This window comes from Molothrus aeneus, chromosome 2 (genome assembly GCF_037042795.1).
Source record: "Molothrus aeneus isolate 106 chromosome 2, BPBGC_Maene_1.0, whole genome shotgun sequence".
NCBI classification, from domain to species: Eukaryota; Metazoa; Chordata; class Aves; order Passeriformes; family Icteridae; genus Molothrus; species Molothrus aeneus.
The window spans coordinates 56,686,224-56,703,732 of NC_089647.1; the positions used below are offsets into that span (position 1 = coordinate 56,686,224).

Here is a 17,509-nt window from a genome sequence, read left to right on the forward strand (position 1 = left end):
TATGCCTGCCTGCAGGAACAGGAGAAGGAAAGAGGTACTGTGTGAGATGGCAGGACCCAATGTGAGCTTAGATTAGATGCTGAGTCAATGAGTTCTCTTGACATTTATGCTGTTAACACAATTATTCAGTTGGTGAAGGGATCAGCAATAGGAATTTTAGAAAAGCCCCTACAAACCAGCTCAAAACAAAAGGTTTTTAAAGATCCAGAAAACAAGACAGGTGAGTAAATAAATGTAATGTAATTAATAGCAATCATAATCAAGACATCTATAGCTTCATATCCAGACCGTGAAGGAAATTTGAAGGTGTTGCTAAGACTGGTAAAGAGCAAATGAAGCCTAATTAACCTTTATAGCAAAAGACCACAGAATAATTCACACAATTATAGGGCTACAGAACATCTGGTGGGGGTGGGCAGCAAACCTAAGGTCAAGTCAGAATTGTGCCCATGCCTTGTTGCACACATATCCCAGTGGGGTTTGTCCTACATTCATCATTATGCATTCAGGAAGCACTGCTGCTACTCCTGTTGTTCCCAGCTCCTCCTTCTGTTTAAAGGGCACAGCCACAGCAGATCCAGACTGAAAAGCCAAGCCAGAAAGGCAGCTTCTTGCACCAGAAATGCAACATTTTTGATCCCCTGCTAGTCAGCATGGATAAATCCTGAGCCATGCTAGCTCGCAGTGCTGGCACGGTGTCCCAGGCAGCAGCAGTGCCTGCACTGCAAGGCAAGAGGAGCTGCCCTGCTTCAGAGCACTGCTGCCACAGTTCCCCTGCACTGGGTTCTGCCAGATGAGTCTGATGAACTCATTAACCACCAGAAATCAGAGCAGTCAAAACATAAAACATCTTTGTCAGTTCAGGCTGCTCAATTTAGCTCATCTCTCTGAATGATCTAATGCTGCCAGGCTTGTTTAGATAAATGAGGTCCTGCATTCTGCCAGCAGCCTTGTGCTGCATTTGCGTATTTTCCTTCTTTGTGCCTGGAGACCTTAAGGTGTTAGGGTACACAGCAGACCCTGCCCATCTGCAACAAAGACGAAATTTGGAAGAGATCAGACTGCCAAGCATTTGTTACCCCAAGAAGTTCACACCTGCAATGACAGCCCTGAGGGAACCTCAGCAGGCTGCATGCCTCCAGCAGTTCTAAGAGAAAACTAAACCACTCACTGCATGACAGAAGACTCAATTTCCAGAATTAAGTTCCTACAACTCTTAGTCTAGATATGAAAACTATTCATCTATGTTATCAAGGAATCCACTGCTGAAGAGGAACTCTGGGTGTTTTTGTTGACATCTGACTTCAAGTGTCAAGTTAAACAGCACAGGACCAGATAAGTAGTCCTATCTAGAGTGCCACAGCCTTCGTTTTGAAGGCCTGAATTAAATCTCCAGCAAGAGAAGTATTATCACTAAAAAAAGACAGAAGACACTGTATCACTTCATGTCGTCACCATATGGTGCAAGTGGTTCTCAGGTGCTGCTGAGCCAAAACAATCCCATTATGGTTCACCTTTCCCTGCCTAAGACATCTTTGAGCCAGGTGTTCCACAGCAAACAGCTCATGGTGAATACTTAAGACAAAACCACATCACCACTTCTCAGTGCTACTATCACAGAATCATAGAACGGTTTGGGTTGGAAGGAACCTTAAACACTGCCTGATTCCAATCCCCCTGCCATGGGCAGGGACACCTTCCCTTAGACCAGGTTGCTCAGAACTCCATCCAACCTGGCCTGGAACACTGGCAGGGATGGGGAATCCACAGCTTCACTGAACACCCTGTTCAAGTGTCTCACCATCCTCACCGGAAAGAATTTCTCCCTGCTACCTGATCCAAATCTATTGATTGCAGTCTGAAGCCATTACTATTTATAGATACACATCTCAATCTGCTAAATAGTAATTTTTTTCATAACCACTTACAGAGTTAACATTAAACCAGTGAAGGTTGCAACTCAATAGAAAAAAATGAAAATGATGGGTTAAAGTTTGATGTCCATAAATATGCAAAAATTCCAAACCAAAGGCAAATGTGTACAAAATAATTTATTACAGCATAACATATGTTGGCAATATCTTACAGTGAATTTTCCATTCAACATTTTTTTAAATCTAAACAGATGACACACAAAGGAGAATTTTAATTAGAACAGTTTATTTGTCTTAATAAAATCCCCTCTTCATGAACTGGTATTTGCCTTTGAGGGGCTAGTTAATATTACTGAAATTATTTACATTGCAGTGAAATAAAAACAAACCGAGATTGAATAATTCCATTACGGTTTCCAGAAATTTTCTGTACAAGCCACAGTATAATTATGTTTTGATAGCAGTCTTTATAGAATGTAAAGCTGTCATGTGATATGTAGCCATTTTGTCTAGCAATGCTATGCTTTAAATAGGTATATTAGATTTAAACTTCCATTTTGATGTGTTGTATATTTAATAGTTAATGCACCAGAATACAAAGTAAGAAAAAGGTTCATTATGATTTGTAGTCAGCCTCTTTGTGCTCCCTTAAACAGTTTTAAAATGTAAAACATATTTCTCTGTTTTGCCTTTCAGCACCTACAGCAATAGCATTTAGGCAGGAGAAATTCTGGAGTATTGGCCATAATACTTAAGTAGACAACTAAGACTTTTAATGGAGGTAATACAGCACACCCACCAGTGAGTTTTTATGATGTAGAGGAAAACTGTATTCCCCATTACTGTACCTTCTGCACTTGCACAAAACTGGAGCAGCTTTTTCATCCTAAGTGTCAACAGGTGAACAAATGGGGAGAAACCAGAGGGAAGAAGAGGAAAGGGGAGATGGAACAAAGGACAAACAACAGTATTCAAATTCATTATGTCTTCTCAGGGAATCGCTTCAGAATATTAAAACTTTAAAATGTTAAACTGACCATAAAACTAAGGAAACAATAGCTATGGAACACAAGATAGAGGGAATAGGTTTCAAAAACCTTAGATATTTGTCGGTTTGGGTTTTTTTACACAAACCTAATCTTCATATCTGTCAACACCGGTTCCATATAAGACACACACCTGACAAAAACATGCAACCCCCCCCAATGCTTTCATTGTTGCTGTGCTTCAAAAGAAACCAAACTGACCAAAGATTAAAAAAGAAATCCAACCAAAACAACTCAGGAAAAAAAAAACCCTAAAGAACAGTAAAGACAAAGAGGGCAATTCAAGCAGCACTTCAGTCTTAATCTGCTAAAAACTCTCAAATGATAATTTATTAACAAGATATGTTCACATAGATCTGCATATGTAACAACACTTAAGTGAAAGCAGTCTTTAATATCCATATTATTGTGAGGGAGGGCTGATGAATTATTAAAAGACTTAAACCTGTACAAATATAAACATGAAAAATGCTGAGTAAAGATGTTTACATAAATATTGGCAGTTTTCATTGGGAGGAAAAAAAACCCTAATAGCATACTCCATTTAACTATCCAAATATTTTGTTTTAGATACCTGTTAAAGATATTAAAATACAACCTGGAAAAGTAACCCTGATCTGTATTCCAGCCAGCATGTAATGAGAGTCAGAGTTTCATATACATGTGTGCATGTAGGTATACACACACACACACAGGGGCTTGCACACACTACTTCAGATTTCATTGGACAGCAAATCATGGTTAATGGCCGTGTGATTGACAGATGCAATGCTGCTGTTGTCTTCGTTTGTGGCAGGCATGAAGGCAGACGTAAAAGGAAACAGTTTATGACATGCTGCTTGATATTCTTCACATTGAGCATGGCAGCTTCCAAAACTGCCATCAAGCAACGCCTCAAAAACCTTCGTTAATGTCTAAAGAAACAAAAGCATCAGTTAATAAATGCAATTCAAAATTGTTTTATTTTTAAGGGCACATATTGTTAAACAACACTAGTTTGAGCAAACAGGTTTCTCTGGTGGTACTTACGTATCTGCTACTTACAGGAAAAATTTGAAACCTTGTTCTTTCAAGTAATCATTTATCATGGTTAATGAAGCATGCACATTATCCTGCATTAAATTGTACACTATTTAAGACCCCACACAGTTGGTGGCTTTATATACTGTATCTTTTACCTTCACATTTTTGTCTCTCATGTTTTTATCCAATCTAGTTGCAACAGCAATTGCCTTTTCTTGTCTTGATTTGTCCAGGAAATACATCATCTTTGCACCTTATCACAAGACAAAACCCACAATGTTTAGTTTTCCTAAATGCCATACAACATATACAGACAAACAGAACCTGAAAACTTACATATAAACGTGAATTAGACTTCCTACAAGTTTTAATAAACTATATCTTTCTCCCTGATTTGCAACTGGAAACTAATGCCATTTTGAAATTTATTAGAAGCATAAGGATTGAATAATACAGAAGACCTGTTCCTGCAAGAGTGACATGCCTCACTTGACTGACAGGTCTTTAGGAGAGAAAAATATCACAGAGTACATTGATGACAAGCACTTCAAATCAGCAGGCTAAATGAAATCCATCCAACAAAAGCAGGAGTGAGTAATTCTCAGAGACACATTGAATTCTCTTTAGACGTACTGGAGCTAAGTGAACAACAGTTACTAAACAGCTGTGGAACATGGCCCAGTAAAAGTTCAAGCCAGTCCACCTGGCAGAACACAGGGCCATGGCTGCTCACCCAGAGCTAAGGACACAGCTCAGGTACAAGGAAAGTGCAGCACAAGTTTGGTGCTTTGCCTGGACCAGACTACACTGGTGGAAAAGAAAACACTGCATTGTGGAACTACACAGCTTCTCAGACCACAGACAGATTGCCAAAACTGGCCTGGGCATCTCTGCAAAATTCTGCTCCTTGTAACATAGCTGCCTTAAATTAAAATCTCATCTTAATGAATGTGTTGGCATTTCATGTACTTTCCCGTTTGCCCAAGTACAAAGTCCAGACCCACCCCACTATGTAATCTACTCAAAACCCCAAAAAGCTTAATCATTTTACTGGAAAAGTTAAAACCCACATTCTGGATGTTTTGTCTGTATTTTGGTTTTGCTCAACTCATTTCACCAATTATTAGTTTTCCCAATTAAATAAAGTATCCTAGTTCTTACTGCTTTTTGTAGGTTTAAGAAAATGAATTGTTAGACTCAATGCAGAGCCATTATTGCCCAAACTTATATTAACCTAGTTGCTCTTGCCTAAAGTTAGGGAGGCTATAGTACAGAAATTGCAAAGTGGTTAGAAGTCTGCTTACAGTTTTTCACTAGTAATTATAAGCTGAGAAAGCACTCATTTGTGCTCTCAGACTTAGGGTCATTTGTGCTCTCAGACTTAGGGTTTGGTCTTCCAGATCTTCATATCTGCAAACTTTAATTAAAGATAACTGTTTAAGAAACTTAAAAATTGTACAGTAGGTAAGCCAATTGCCTCAAACCTGTTCCAGCATAAAGAGAAGACTGACACACAACTGAAGTCCTAAAGCTACTGAAACCCTAGCCAGTGACTGTAGTGTTTTCCTTAACACTGGAGGATCAGAATAGTAAGACCTGTAAAGCAGCCAGTGAGATGCTCAACAGTCACAAGAGTGGAAGAACACATCCCTAAGAATTAGGAGCAATTGACTGCTGAGATATCTGTACTTGCCTTCCCAAATCTTGAGCCTGCTTGCAGGAAAGAGGTACAAGTACTTCTCTAAAAATGCTATCCTGAAACACAGATCTTATTATACAAGCCAATGGAAGTTTGTGGCATTCTACCTAACCTTCCTTTAGAGCAATGAGCAATCCTCTGAAGCTCACTTCTTCCAGTTATTCTGGACAGACCGTGGGTAACTTTTAAAGACCAGGTGAGGTTAGCACTAAGTACTTGGAAGTGCCTGATAAAACTACACTTACTTTTATAAGTGTAAGTGTTGTTTCTTAAGTGCTGGAAATGCATTTTATTTTCTCTACCAGCTTATCAAGTCACATCAATATTCCAAAACTTCCTGTAATAATTCAATTCCAATTTCCTTTGACTTAGCTCCAGCAGCTACTTGTGGCTCTTCTATAGAAACAGTGTCTGAGTGTCAGATTTCAACATTTTCACTACTGACTATGAAGCAGAAAAGCAAAGGCTGCATAACAAGTCCATCATGGTACTTTTATTGATGTTGTTGCTACATGATAAAGTTATGAGTAGGAACAGAGACATTCCAGCTGAAAAGAAAACAGGGAAAAGCACTTGCGAATGGATATGGGATTTTGTTTTATATTTTCTAATGCTAAAAAAAAAAAAGCTGTAACAGGAAGGATGACAGTGCTTCAAAACTTGAGTATCTATAGTGGTTTGACTGCACTTTTTGAAGGTAAGGAGCAAATTTCTTATGCATCTAATAAAGTGAAGTACATTTTAAAAAATGGTACAAGCTGACAGAAAGGCCCCTCCCCCCAACCCCCCACATATAAACATGTAATTTTACATCTCATTAGAATTTATGTATGAATTCATAGAATGGTTTGAATTTGAAGGAACTTTAAAGATCACCTAGTTCCACATGCCCTGCCATTCCCAAGGCCACCTTACAGTGGACCAGGATGCACTAAACCCCATCCAACCTGCCCTTGCAGATTGCAGATAAAGATTCTGGTTTTATATCACTTAAATCATCTCCTTTTCAAGAGCATGAAAAAATTAGACAAACCTGACAGCTGGTGCTGAATGGAGGTAGCATTGTGTTTGAGAAATTCTTCATTAAAACTCTCCAGGTTTTTATTAACAAATATTTTCTGCATTTCTTGAGTTAGGACCTTGCTCACAATTTCTGGGAGGTTACTATGGTCAGACACTAGAAGAGGGAAGGCAGGGGGGAGAGAAGCAAAAAAATGCCATTTAAACAACTGTAGAAAACACTGAAACCACGTAAAGCACTGCTCAAAGTCCCCGTTTTAGAATTTGTGCACAGAAACACAAATCTCAGATCAAAATGTGTCAACACAAACACTGCTGATGCATTTACAGAGGAAACTCCTATAAAGGATACTCTGTCGTGTAAACTTTCTATTACATGTTCAACATACAAACTGTTTCAGTCAGAATCATTCTCCCATATTGGCCACTTATTTTCTTAAATATTAAGGTTTTCCAGGATCCTTAGAACACTCATTTTTCTGTGAAATCTAGCCAAAATGAGTTGTTGGGTCCACCTGGTGGACTAATGGAGGAAGGTATAATACATACACAGTACACTGGGTAGCACAGCCTATGTTTTCTTTGGTATTGCCATGAAAAAAACATATTTGTTTTTATTTTTTTATGTTTGTGTTTCAAGAGTACACATCACAAAAATATGTAATTATGTACTTGCAAAATGTAACTTGTATCTTTATAATTACACAAATACCTTTTTCACACACAGACATATTTCCTACACACATACCAGCTTTAGAGAATTTAATCAAGCACTCATGTAGCCATGGGTTATTCCTGTTGATAGCAAAAGCTCTTTTGACAGACTGTAACATTAACAGAAACTTTCCTATGGGAAGAAGAAAAAAAATATTAGGAAACCAAGATTAAGAATACAGAACATTTTCTCTTCATAATCAATGACTGTTTTCTTTAGTAAATCTAGTAAAGTACTAGAAACATCAGTTTCTACACAGAATTAGAAACTAAGCTTATTTTCCCATTCAAATTGCTTAATAAAGCAGAAGTTCTTGCTGCTCCAACTCTGCCGACACTGCACAGATGTTGCCACCTATTTAGCTTTGGTCTCCTCTAGATAATTAAAGACCACACCACAAATACCATTCCACAGTATTTAAGAGTACATACCACAATATAATCTGCTCTTAGGGCTTTTTTTCTTAAGGGTGACTAAACAAAAATGCTATTTACTTTATTATTGGGTATGATGCATGCCTCAGCTTCAGTCAGGTAAGTATTTCAGATCATTTTCCACTACACTTGGATAACACAGGCTGAACTGAAGGACTAAAATTTTGTAAAGCAAAAATAAAATTAAGCAGTACTTTACCTTTTCTAAAGTATATTTCAAATGCTAATAAGTGTGTTTCTATATCATCTCCAATAAGATTCTTAAGTGGTATAAGGAACTTAATGGCTTCTTCTAATGGATTTTCTACCTGTTTTAAGAAAAGAACAGTGAAAATTATGGCTTAAAACAAACATCAAATAAAGTCCACCAATAATTTCTGTTACTCAAAGCATTTAAATAATCAGAGGTCAAAGGTAAGCTGAAGCTAGCTTTCTGAATTAAACAGCACCATAACAAATTTTGCTGTTTAAATAAAAATATTAAAGCGCTTACTCATCATCTCATGTTGACAAAGACAACATCATTGCCAACTCTGGCACTGCTTGTGCACTCAGTGCTGTAATTTAGCATTTAGGAAACTATTAAATACAACCACTTTAGACAACAAGCTTGAAGTTTACTGTGATAATGGAGGTAGTTCTTCATGCATAGCAAAATACTGGCTCATGCCTTCAAAGTTTGCAAATTGCAATAATTTCTGTTACTTTTTCCTCTATTCACTGTATGAAAATCAGATTTCTTCAAGCAAAATGCTTTTTTTTTGTTCAGTATCTATTTTAATGAATATGACCTACTGCTTGGAAAAAATCCCTGAAATCTAAGGACAGTAACAATATTAATGTACAACTTGGATTTATTGATGAAAAATACATCTCTTCAGTGTAAAAAGAGATGGACTACAAAAAAGTACCTCTGCATGCAAAAATGATTTTATAAAAACACCTGGATTCTTTTAGGAGAATCTGATAGCAAACCCATATTATAGGCTTTTTATGATAATCCTGAGAGTTCAACAAGAAAGACCATGCTAACCCTTTCCAGTTTTTCAGGAACCAGCTCTTCCCTGGGTCCACTAGTTTCCTCCTCCTCTTCATCTCTCTTTTTCTTTTGATTTTTTTGCTGTCGTTCTCTTTCTGCATGCTTTCTTTCTTCTTCAAGTTTTGCTTTCTTCTGTGCTCTTCTTTGCTTACTAAGCATTTTCTTCAATTCTTTGGCTGAGAGATTTTCTATAGATTAAAGTAACAGACAACATTTAAAGTATTTAATTCAAAATCTTGTTTCTCAAACAACTAAGGTCATTATGCTTCTCCCCATCTCAATTTGGCAAATTTTTAAGTGATTTCCATAACTACCAGCAGTCACAAAAGTATCACCACTACACAGGCCAACAGTCCTGCTGGATTGGTATTTACAGCCTAACCCAACACTTGATCTTGCATATTTTTTCTTACATGGCTGTTAAAGAAACCTCAGTGATTTCAAAGGTTAGCTACATAAAGTTGTTATATCTGTCACAGGTCTTAACTTCGAAAATGAACAATGGTAACACTAAGCTCTCATTTTGACTGCAGCTTGGCTTGCTTCTAATGCCATCTAGAAACATCCAGATGGATTTACACTCCACCTGAAAACATGCTAAACTTGCTATTTTCCATTAAAGTGTCTGACTAATATACAGCCACGATAACTCTACTGATTTCCCCAAATACCATGGGATAACGAAAGGGAAATGATCAGTTTAGCCAGAATAACACTACAGCTACCAGTCTGCTTACTGTGGTGCTTCACTGAGAACAGAATTTCTGCTAAATGTGGCAAGGCACAGAAAAATGGGCTCCCAAGGGACTAACACATCTTTTTTGAGGCTAAGGCAGCATGACCTCCCTGCTTGGGTCATCCCTATTCTGAGGCAAGGAAGCAAGTGTTCTTTTCACCCCATCCACACAGTGCTGCCTTCTCCCAAAGATAAGCCTATTGGATCCCAATGAGCAGCAGGCAAATGAACTAATATGACCTCTTAGACACCACCCACCTTTATGATATATTGCTATTCTCTGTGACAAATCCTCTGCCACACACTAATCTTACACTATATACAGAAACAAACTAAAGTTGGAGAGAAAAAAGGTGCAAGTTCACCTATTCGAATACGCCTCTTCATTATTCATAGGCAGGTATAGAAAAACTTATTCACCTCTGAATAAAGGTAAGATTTTATTTGCAATATTAAGTGGCATTTTTAGTTTAGTGTCCCTTTTTCCCCATATCAAATATTTTTCCCTTTGCAAAAAGCCAGACATGAATTTCACTGCTTTAGTCAACAGCCACTGCAATGCTGACAGTAACTGCAATTCCACTAAAGGAGAAGCAACTATTTATCCTAAAGTTAAAAAAAATCCCAAATAATCTGCCATTGAATCCTCAGATTTCCAAACTACACCCCACTGGCTTCCTAAGAATGTCTGTTGTCCATTTAATACTAGTTTTAAATAATGTTCTAAATGTATTAATATTGCTAACACATTTACCCATTTATTCTTTGGTCCTCAAGTTGTGTGAGAAGTGAGCAGTAGTAACTAGTATTACCATGTAATTAATTAAATACATGAGACCAAAATCAAATTCTTATAATTCAGACTGCTTTTCCACAAAATCTATCCATTGCTCCATAATTCATTTGTTAATAATATTTATCTAATGGCTGAACTGAATCTGATTTTAATGCTCTGAAATGTCACTCCTCCCCCAAGTACTCCAAAAATACAGCTAGGTTCATTTATGTTCTAGTTCTGCAAAGTAATGGGATGTGAACAGAGCAAACTGTAGCTCGTTACCTATGATATCTTCAATTATTGTGAAAGACAAGAGGAAAAACTTGTGTTCTATTTACTCTGTAACACGTAACTTACTTAGCTTAAGCTTTTACATGTGTCAGACATATGAACCTTCATTAAAGTGTAGATACCTGAATTCACTTCTTGCTCTTTGCTTTCATTGGTAAGAGGATTATCATGGAGCTTCAAGTAAATTTCAATTGCTGATCGGGCAGCCTTGAAATAGAAGGCATGTTTCCTGAGCACATCTTCTAATCTCAGAAGGTCTACATAGGCACGGAGAGTCATCTTTCTCATGCAGTATGTGTGGAAGTCAAATTGATCATCTGTTATCTCAAAAAAATGCTTAAAAAAAAAAGAGCACACTCATATACTCATCCTTTACTTCGTCTATGCTTTTTTAGAGACAGGTGAATAAAGTTACAATTGATATTATTTACAGACAATATTTAACAAGTATAGACATATCCTTGCAATACTGACTGTTCAAAGAGAACCTATTGGTAGGGAAAAATCTCAGTTAACAAAGCCTATAATGTGATTATTCAAAGACTTAGGCACTCTAAAAGCCAACTGAAATGTGACTTCTGATGAGAAACACAATTGTTAAACGTCAGCATAAAGTTAATGTAGGAATAGCTGCATAGAAAATATGGTATTTTATAGTGAAACCTTTTCACTTCAATAATAGTCTTTCACATAATAGCTATAGAAGACATCTGTTACAAAAAATCAAGTATTAACCTGTTGTTAAAAGCCATTATACTAAAAGTTTTATATGCTTCTAGCATACAAAACTGTGCTGATTATGTTAACAAATACCTTTATTTGCATATGAGAAATACTGGGGAAGCAGTGGGTGGTGTTTGCACCTACTTACCCTTTCTACTTCATGACATTTTTTCAAGGCGTCACCGTACTTCCCCAGCCTTTGATAAGCTGCAGCACATTCTGTCTGGAACCACATACACTGCATCTCGTTAAGGTTCTCCATTGCAGAAGTTCCTTCCTGAAAGAAGAGTCATCATCAGGTTTTGCTATAGTAATTTACCAGCTGCATCTTTTAACTGTGCCTGGTTTCAGGCCATCAGGAGAAAACAATCAATCATTCAATGTACTTGGAATACAACAGGAAACGAACCCAGTGTTCAAGTGAGAATAACACTTGTGATATTCTATGATCCCCCAGATAGAAAGTAATAGATTGAAATTATTTAAAAACTGCAATTACCTCAAAATTAATGTCTTAACAGGTTTTTAAGATGAACTCATGCTTGCACAGTCTCACTTCTACAATTTGGGGGCACAAAATAACATTATTTTAAAATATTCCTTGAGTTCAGCAAACAATTTTAGCTAGTTTTTCCCCATCAGGTAAGTGGCATCCACCAGTCTATAAGTCCACCAATATATTCACTGCTTTAGCACAAATTTCTTAGAACACATTATTACACATTTCTTAGAACTTGTTTGTCTAAATAAACAAAGTCAGATTAATACATGTTATTTTGAAAGGAAAAGAAATCCTAAGATTGAGACTTCATAATAGTCATAATGCTCTAGACTGAGTGAACTGGAAAAACATCCCATATATCATTAATATTAGCCATTAGGCTTTCAGAACAATCTTTATAGCAGATAAAAGACCCAGTTACACTCAACATTTATTGTTACTGAGGATGATATCCTGTCTTTCCAGATGTCTATGATGAAGTTCTGTCTTTCTTGCTTTAACACTTCTGACAAGCAAATATGATGAGTTTCAGTAATCAAATTTTCAATCATTCTTAGAAATACCTAGCAAGCTTGAATCCAATTTCAAGTGTCACCACACCCAGAATTTAAAAGAATGAAGGAGCCTAATTTATGTACTCCAGGATATCCCACAAAGCAGTCTTCATGTTTAGTTCCATAAATTACATGCAAATCTGATATTTATTAATCCAAATTTTGTCCAATGTAAAAAAAATAGAATTTAAAGTGCTTATCCCACCTTTTAGGGATGGACTCTGTTTTAACAAAATTTTTGTGCAGAATACTAGCTTGAAGGAATGAAATGTTCAAATATAAATTAATTGATATTAATACTAAATCATAATACGTATAATACTATACTCCCGTGCAGTTAGATTGGACGGTACTAAAGGGGAAACAACAAGGTATCCATCAGATGCATTTCAAAAGCAGTATTTTGAAGTATGGCAATAAAAAATACTCCTGGGACAACTACCCTTGAAAAACCTTTTTTTCCAGTATTTAGTGGATCTACACAACTGGAGTGCTGCATCTATCTCCAGGGCCCCCAGCACAAGAGGGATATGAGCCAGTCAGAACAGAGTCAGAGAAACACTATGAAGAATCAAAAGGCTGGAACTTGTCCTGTGACAAAAGACAGAGAGTTGAGGTTCACCCTGGAGAAGAGCAGGCAGGCTCCAGGGAAACCTTACAATAGCCTGCCAGTATATAAAGAAAGTTCATAAAACAGAAAGAAAGAGACTTTTCACCACGATCAGCAGCAACACCAACAGGAGCAAAAGATTTGAACTAAAAGAGGACAGCTTTATATTGGATGCAAGGAAAAGAAATCTTGCCTGTGAGAATGTGGCAATGCACTGGATTGTAGTTGCCCAGGAAAGCTGTGCATGTCCTGTCCCTGGAAGTGTTCAAGACTGGGATGGGTGCAGCTTTGAGCAACCTGAGTTAGCCAAAGATGTCTACACCCATGGCAGTGGCATTGGACTATTCCATCTTTAAAAGGCTCTTTCCAATACAAACCATTTTACAATTCTGCATAGTTCCTTACCATCAGGCATAGAAGTATTGTAATAAAAATGGAATTTTTATTACTATTAAATAATATTAATATAATAATATTTTATTAATAATAATATTATTAATAATAATAATAATTGTATTTTTAATAATAATATTAAAAAAGATATTTGATCTAAAGTTATGAGTTAAGAAGTACCAGAGGCAAGCAAAACACCTCTTAATTAAAGCAATATACTTGCCCTTGTGAATTTAGAGCACATCTCCTCTGCATCCTTCACCATATTTGCTCGCAGCATGTATTTAGCACATTTAGAATTGATAAATCTGTCTGCAGTATCCAAAGACTGTGCTTCATCCATCCATTTGGCAGCTTCCTTGATGTTACCTACATGCTGTTAGGGAGAAATTAAATAGTTAACTTTCAGTAGAGGCCTGCTATTCACCATCTCCTGAAATCTGTATTTGTTACTGGTATTTCTCCATCAGAACCAAAACCAGTGTTATTCTCACTCCCCCCACTCCCAGATTTTTTTCAGAATTACAATTCACTGTAATTTGTGACTGGCTTTGCAAAACCCAAACAAAAGGGTTTTCATTTCCTTCCTGACAAAACAGTGCCCAAAAAGAAACCCACATGAAAACTGATGCCCATAACAACTGCTAACTGAAATACTATCCACACATTCACACCAGTCTGATGGGATAATATGTTTTTTTTAATACACTAGGTACTCCACGTGTCCAAATTCCCCTTTTACCTTGTAAATTTTTGCTTTTAAATAGAATAGCTCTATTAATGTTGGAGTGCTTGCAATTGCAGCATTAATGTAATCCAAGGCCAAAGAACACTGGCCAAGTTTGTCAAAGTGCTGTGCCAGGAAATACCGAACCCAAAGCAGTGTTGTTGGGGGCTCTTTCTCTCCATTTTCTGCAACAAAATGGGAAAGGTTACAATAACCAGTAAAGCTGAAGACTGCATTTGAAAAATGAACACAAACAAAGCTTGGCAATTTCAGCAAATATTTCTTGTGATGAATTATTTTACTAGAAAATATAGTAACTATTTTTTTGCAAAAAGTATCAGCACTTCAACAGTTCTTGATAACTTCCATGAACAGTATTAGTAGTTACAGGGTAATTAACATAAGACCACAGAAACTTACCACATGTACTGAAAAGGTCACAAGTTTTCAAAGAGGCTTCATAACCAGTAACAAGTTCCTGGATTGTAGAAACCTACATACAAAAAATAGTATGTGCTTAAGTTTTGCTTTACTATCATTTTAACAGAAATGAATACACTGAAAAGAACACTTGAACAAATTAGAGAAACTATACAAAAATAACTACTTAATTTGGAAAAAATTGATGTATCTTCACATAGTTTACTTCAGCTTTTGCAGTTATTTTGATCCCCCATTTTAACTAGTGATGTGGCAGGGAAACGGGTTAATCTTGGGCAGCTTACAGCAGAAGGTATTCAAGTGCATATGATTAGTATCTTATGTAAAAATTCCAAAATATAACTTAACTTATGCTATTCATTTTTAAGCATTGAAAGTGAGCCAATTTAAAAAAGGTGCTTTGAAAATGACCATGCATGAACTTCCCATAACAATGACGACACAGAGACTTTTGTGGTTTTTTTGGCAGGTTGATCTGTATTATTAATGATTTCTGTTTTGTTTGAAAGGTATTGTTGCCTAGAATGCAGGTTCCATCTTTTTACAAAAACCTATACATCGACTGACTGAAGACTAATACTTCCTGAAATCAGACCTTGTCAACAATATTGATTTTCATTTCTAGGGTGAAGACTCAAAATTCATCCATGCATTTTTAACTCACACTATATAGGTCTGACATTTACAGTAAGCACAAACGTTAGGATCTGTGCATTTTTCCAATTCCAGGTCCATGGCTCAAAAATGCCATTTAGTATTTCTAAACATTTTGTGAAGTGCTCAGTCTGTTTTGTAGCTTCATTCAAAACATGCCTGCCATATTCAGCAAGTAACCAATGAGCCTCTTCAGGTAACAAGAACAATATTATAGTAAAAATATGGTCTATGTATATACACCCAAAACACAGAAGGAACTTTAAAATGTAAGACCAGACTGTAAGCACAGCAGGATAACAGCTATATTCACCATCAGGTGAAATCTCCAGATGGTAAAAACCTAAAACTTCAATGGTTAAAACTTAAGATGATCCTACATTTAAAAAGCTGATTGCAAGAGTAAAATAGAATTGTAGGAAGACAGTAAAATTTTTAAAAGGCACAAATTTACAATGCATGCATTCACTTCAAGATATACTTTGGGAGAGAAGGGAGAAGAGAATAAACCTTGTTCTAGAAGATCAAAGTATACAATTTGAAGGACACTACTTTATTTAACCTAATCCAGCACAATAGGCAAAAATGCTTTCAAAGAGAGCAGAGAAAGCGACAGGCCCAAGTCACACACAGCCACTGTAAATATCTCAAAAGTGTAATAAAATGTATAAACACATACATTCTTGAAAGCTCTGGGCAAATCTCATAAGAAATGAGTTTCAGTAGCAAAATCCCATAAAATATAATAAAATATTACTGGACTTCAAATAACTACAAAGTGATAAAGGAATGTGAAGAAGTCAGAAGTAAATGGATGAAGGCAAACAAATGAATTAAGTTGCTCCCTGCCCTGCCTCAGACATCTGTTCACTGGAAGAAAACACCCTCAGAAAATATTTGAAGATTCTTTTCTCTTAAAAAAAAAGTTTAAAAGCAGAAACACCTGCTTCAGATAGCATGGTTGCAGTGTGTATATGCAACTGTCTAAGTGTTATTTTCTTGCTGACTTTCATTGCAATTTCCAAGTATTCCCAAGTTTTCCTCATCTGGCTGCCACTAACCTCATCATCAGTGAACTGTGCATAAAGGGAGAAAGACTGATTCATTTCTTAAATAAACACACCCCCCCACCACCACATTCTAAATAGAAATGTTTAAATTATTGCACACTTGGGAGTACAGCTTCGCATCTGGACAAAGACCAAGTTACCACCAAAAAGAATGGCATCACCATCCCTGAGCCACATGTGCCTGGTCCCTGCTTTGGCTGAGTGCTAGTGACTGTATCCAGGGTTATGAGTGATTCCTCCCCGTTCCACCTCAGTGCACCAATGCCCAATTACTCTTTTACTCTTTACTCACTGCCACTTTCTATCAGCAGTGGGCAGTGGCAGTGGACAGACCTGGGACATACATCCTTGTATGAGGGTCTTCAATCAGCTGACAATAACAGTTAAATAAAATACTCTGAATCTTGAGGAGATGGAGAATAGCAAGATGTGTTCTGTTGTAAAAGATGCCAAGTTCTTCCAAATTCAGAACTCTGCAGAGGTTTTGGCTTTTGCAGCTCAAGAAAATGCACTGTAATTGTCATTCTGGAAGCTACTATGAACAATACATTTGGAAACAAGTATTCAGTGAAACCAACAGCTAAGAAAACACAAATGGAATAACTGGATTTTTGCAGATATACTCAATGAAAATGGCAGTATTTTTCCCTTATTTTTTATGCTTATGCTACAGTCTCTTACTAGCAACTTAGGAAAATAATGCCAGGTTGGTGTGCCCCTTCAGGGAGCAAATGATCTGGAAATATGAACCATAATTTCTGTGTCCATATTAACTGCAAATTTAGTTGCAAAATCTGTCTCTTGAATTTGCTAGTATCTGTATTCTAGAGTTATCACTGCCATCTTAAAGGCAATAATATTTCACTTTTCTAAAAGCCACAGCATACTTCATAATTTTATAATTTCCAAAAAAACTGTGCTGAGGTATCTGGAAATACCATATTGTCCACAAGCTAATTTCAAAAAGAATTATTCTAGGAAACCAATGTTTGTTCTCTTGCCATTGAGTTGAGAAAGCTTAAGGTATCACAAAAGTGTAGCTGAAGTCACCAACAAATCTCTCATTTCATTACAAAAAAAGACTGAATTGATTCCTGGGGTCACCAGTTTCAGAAGCCTCTTAATCAAAATTCAAGCCACAAACCTTTTCATAGGTCACTGTCTACATCTTTCATTCATT

At 36.7% G+C, this 17,509-nt stretch overlaps 1 protein-coding gene across 2 annotated transcripts in view; it reads right to left on the minus strand.

The window, feature by feature from the left end:
- Positions 1 to 2,036: 2,036 nt before the first annotated feature.
- Positions 2,037 to 17,509, minus strand: part of NAA16 (N-alpha-acetyltransferase 16, NatA auxiliary subunit) — a 60,630-nt gene continuing 45,157 nt past the window's right edge. Inside the window, exons 10-20 of one of the 2 annotated variants that reach the window (XM_066545031.1) lie at positions 14,585 to 14,657; positions 14,180 to 14,349; positions 13,661 to 13,813; positions 11,527 to 11,655; positions 10,778 to 10,991; positions 8,845 to 9,038; positions 8,011 to 8,119; positions 7,411 to 7,509; positions 6,676 to 6,819; positions 4,099 to 4,196; positions 2,037 to 3,834 (exon numbers count right to left, since the gene is read on the minus strand). In XM_066545031.1, the coding sequence (XP_066401128.1) occupies positions 3,634 to 3,834; positions 4,099 to 4,196; positions 6,676 to 6,819; positions 7,411 to 7,509; positions 8,011 to 8,119; positions 8,845 to 9,038; positions 10,778 to 10,991; positions 11,527 to 11,655; positions 13,661 to 13,813; positions 14,180 to 14,349; positions 14,585 to 14,657 (1,584 nt within the window). In that variant the 3' untranslated portion in view covers positions 2,037 to 3,633. The remainder of the gene's footprint in view (positions 3,835 to 4,098; positions 4,197 to 6,675; positions 6,820 to 7,410; positions 7,510 to 8,010; positions 8,120 to 8,844; positions 9,039 to 10,777; positions 10,992 to 11,526; positions 11,656 to 13,660; positions 13,814 to 14,179; positions 14,350 to 14,584; positions 14,658 to 17,509) is intronic. The other variant, XM_066545032.1, reaches the window with a different exon arrangement.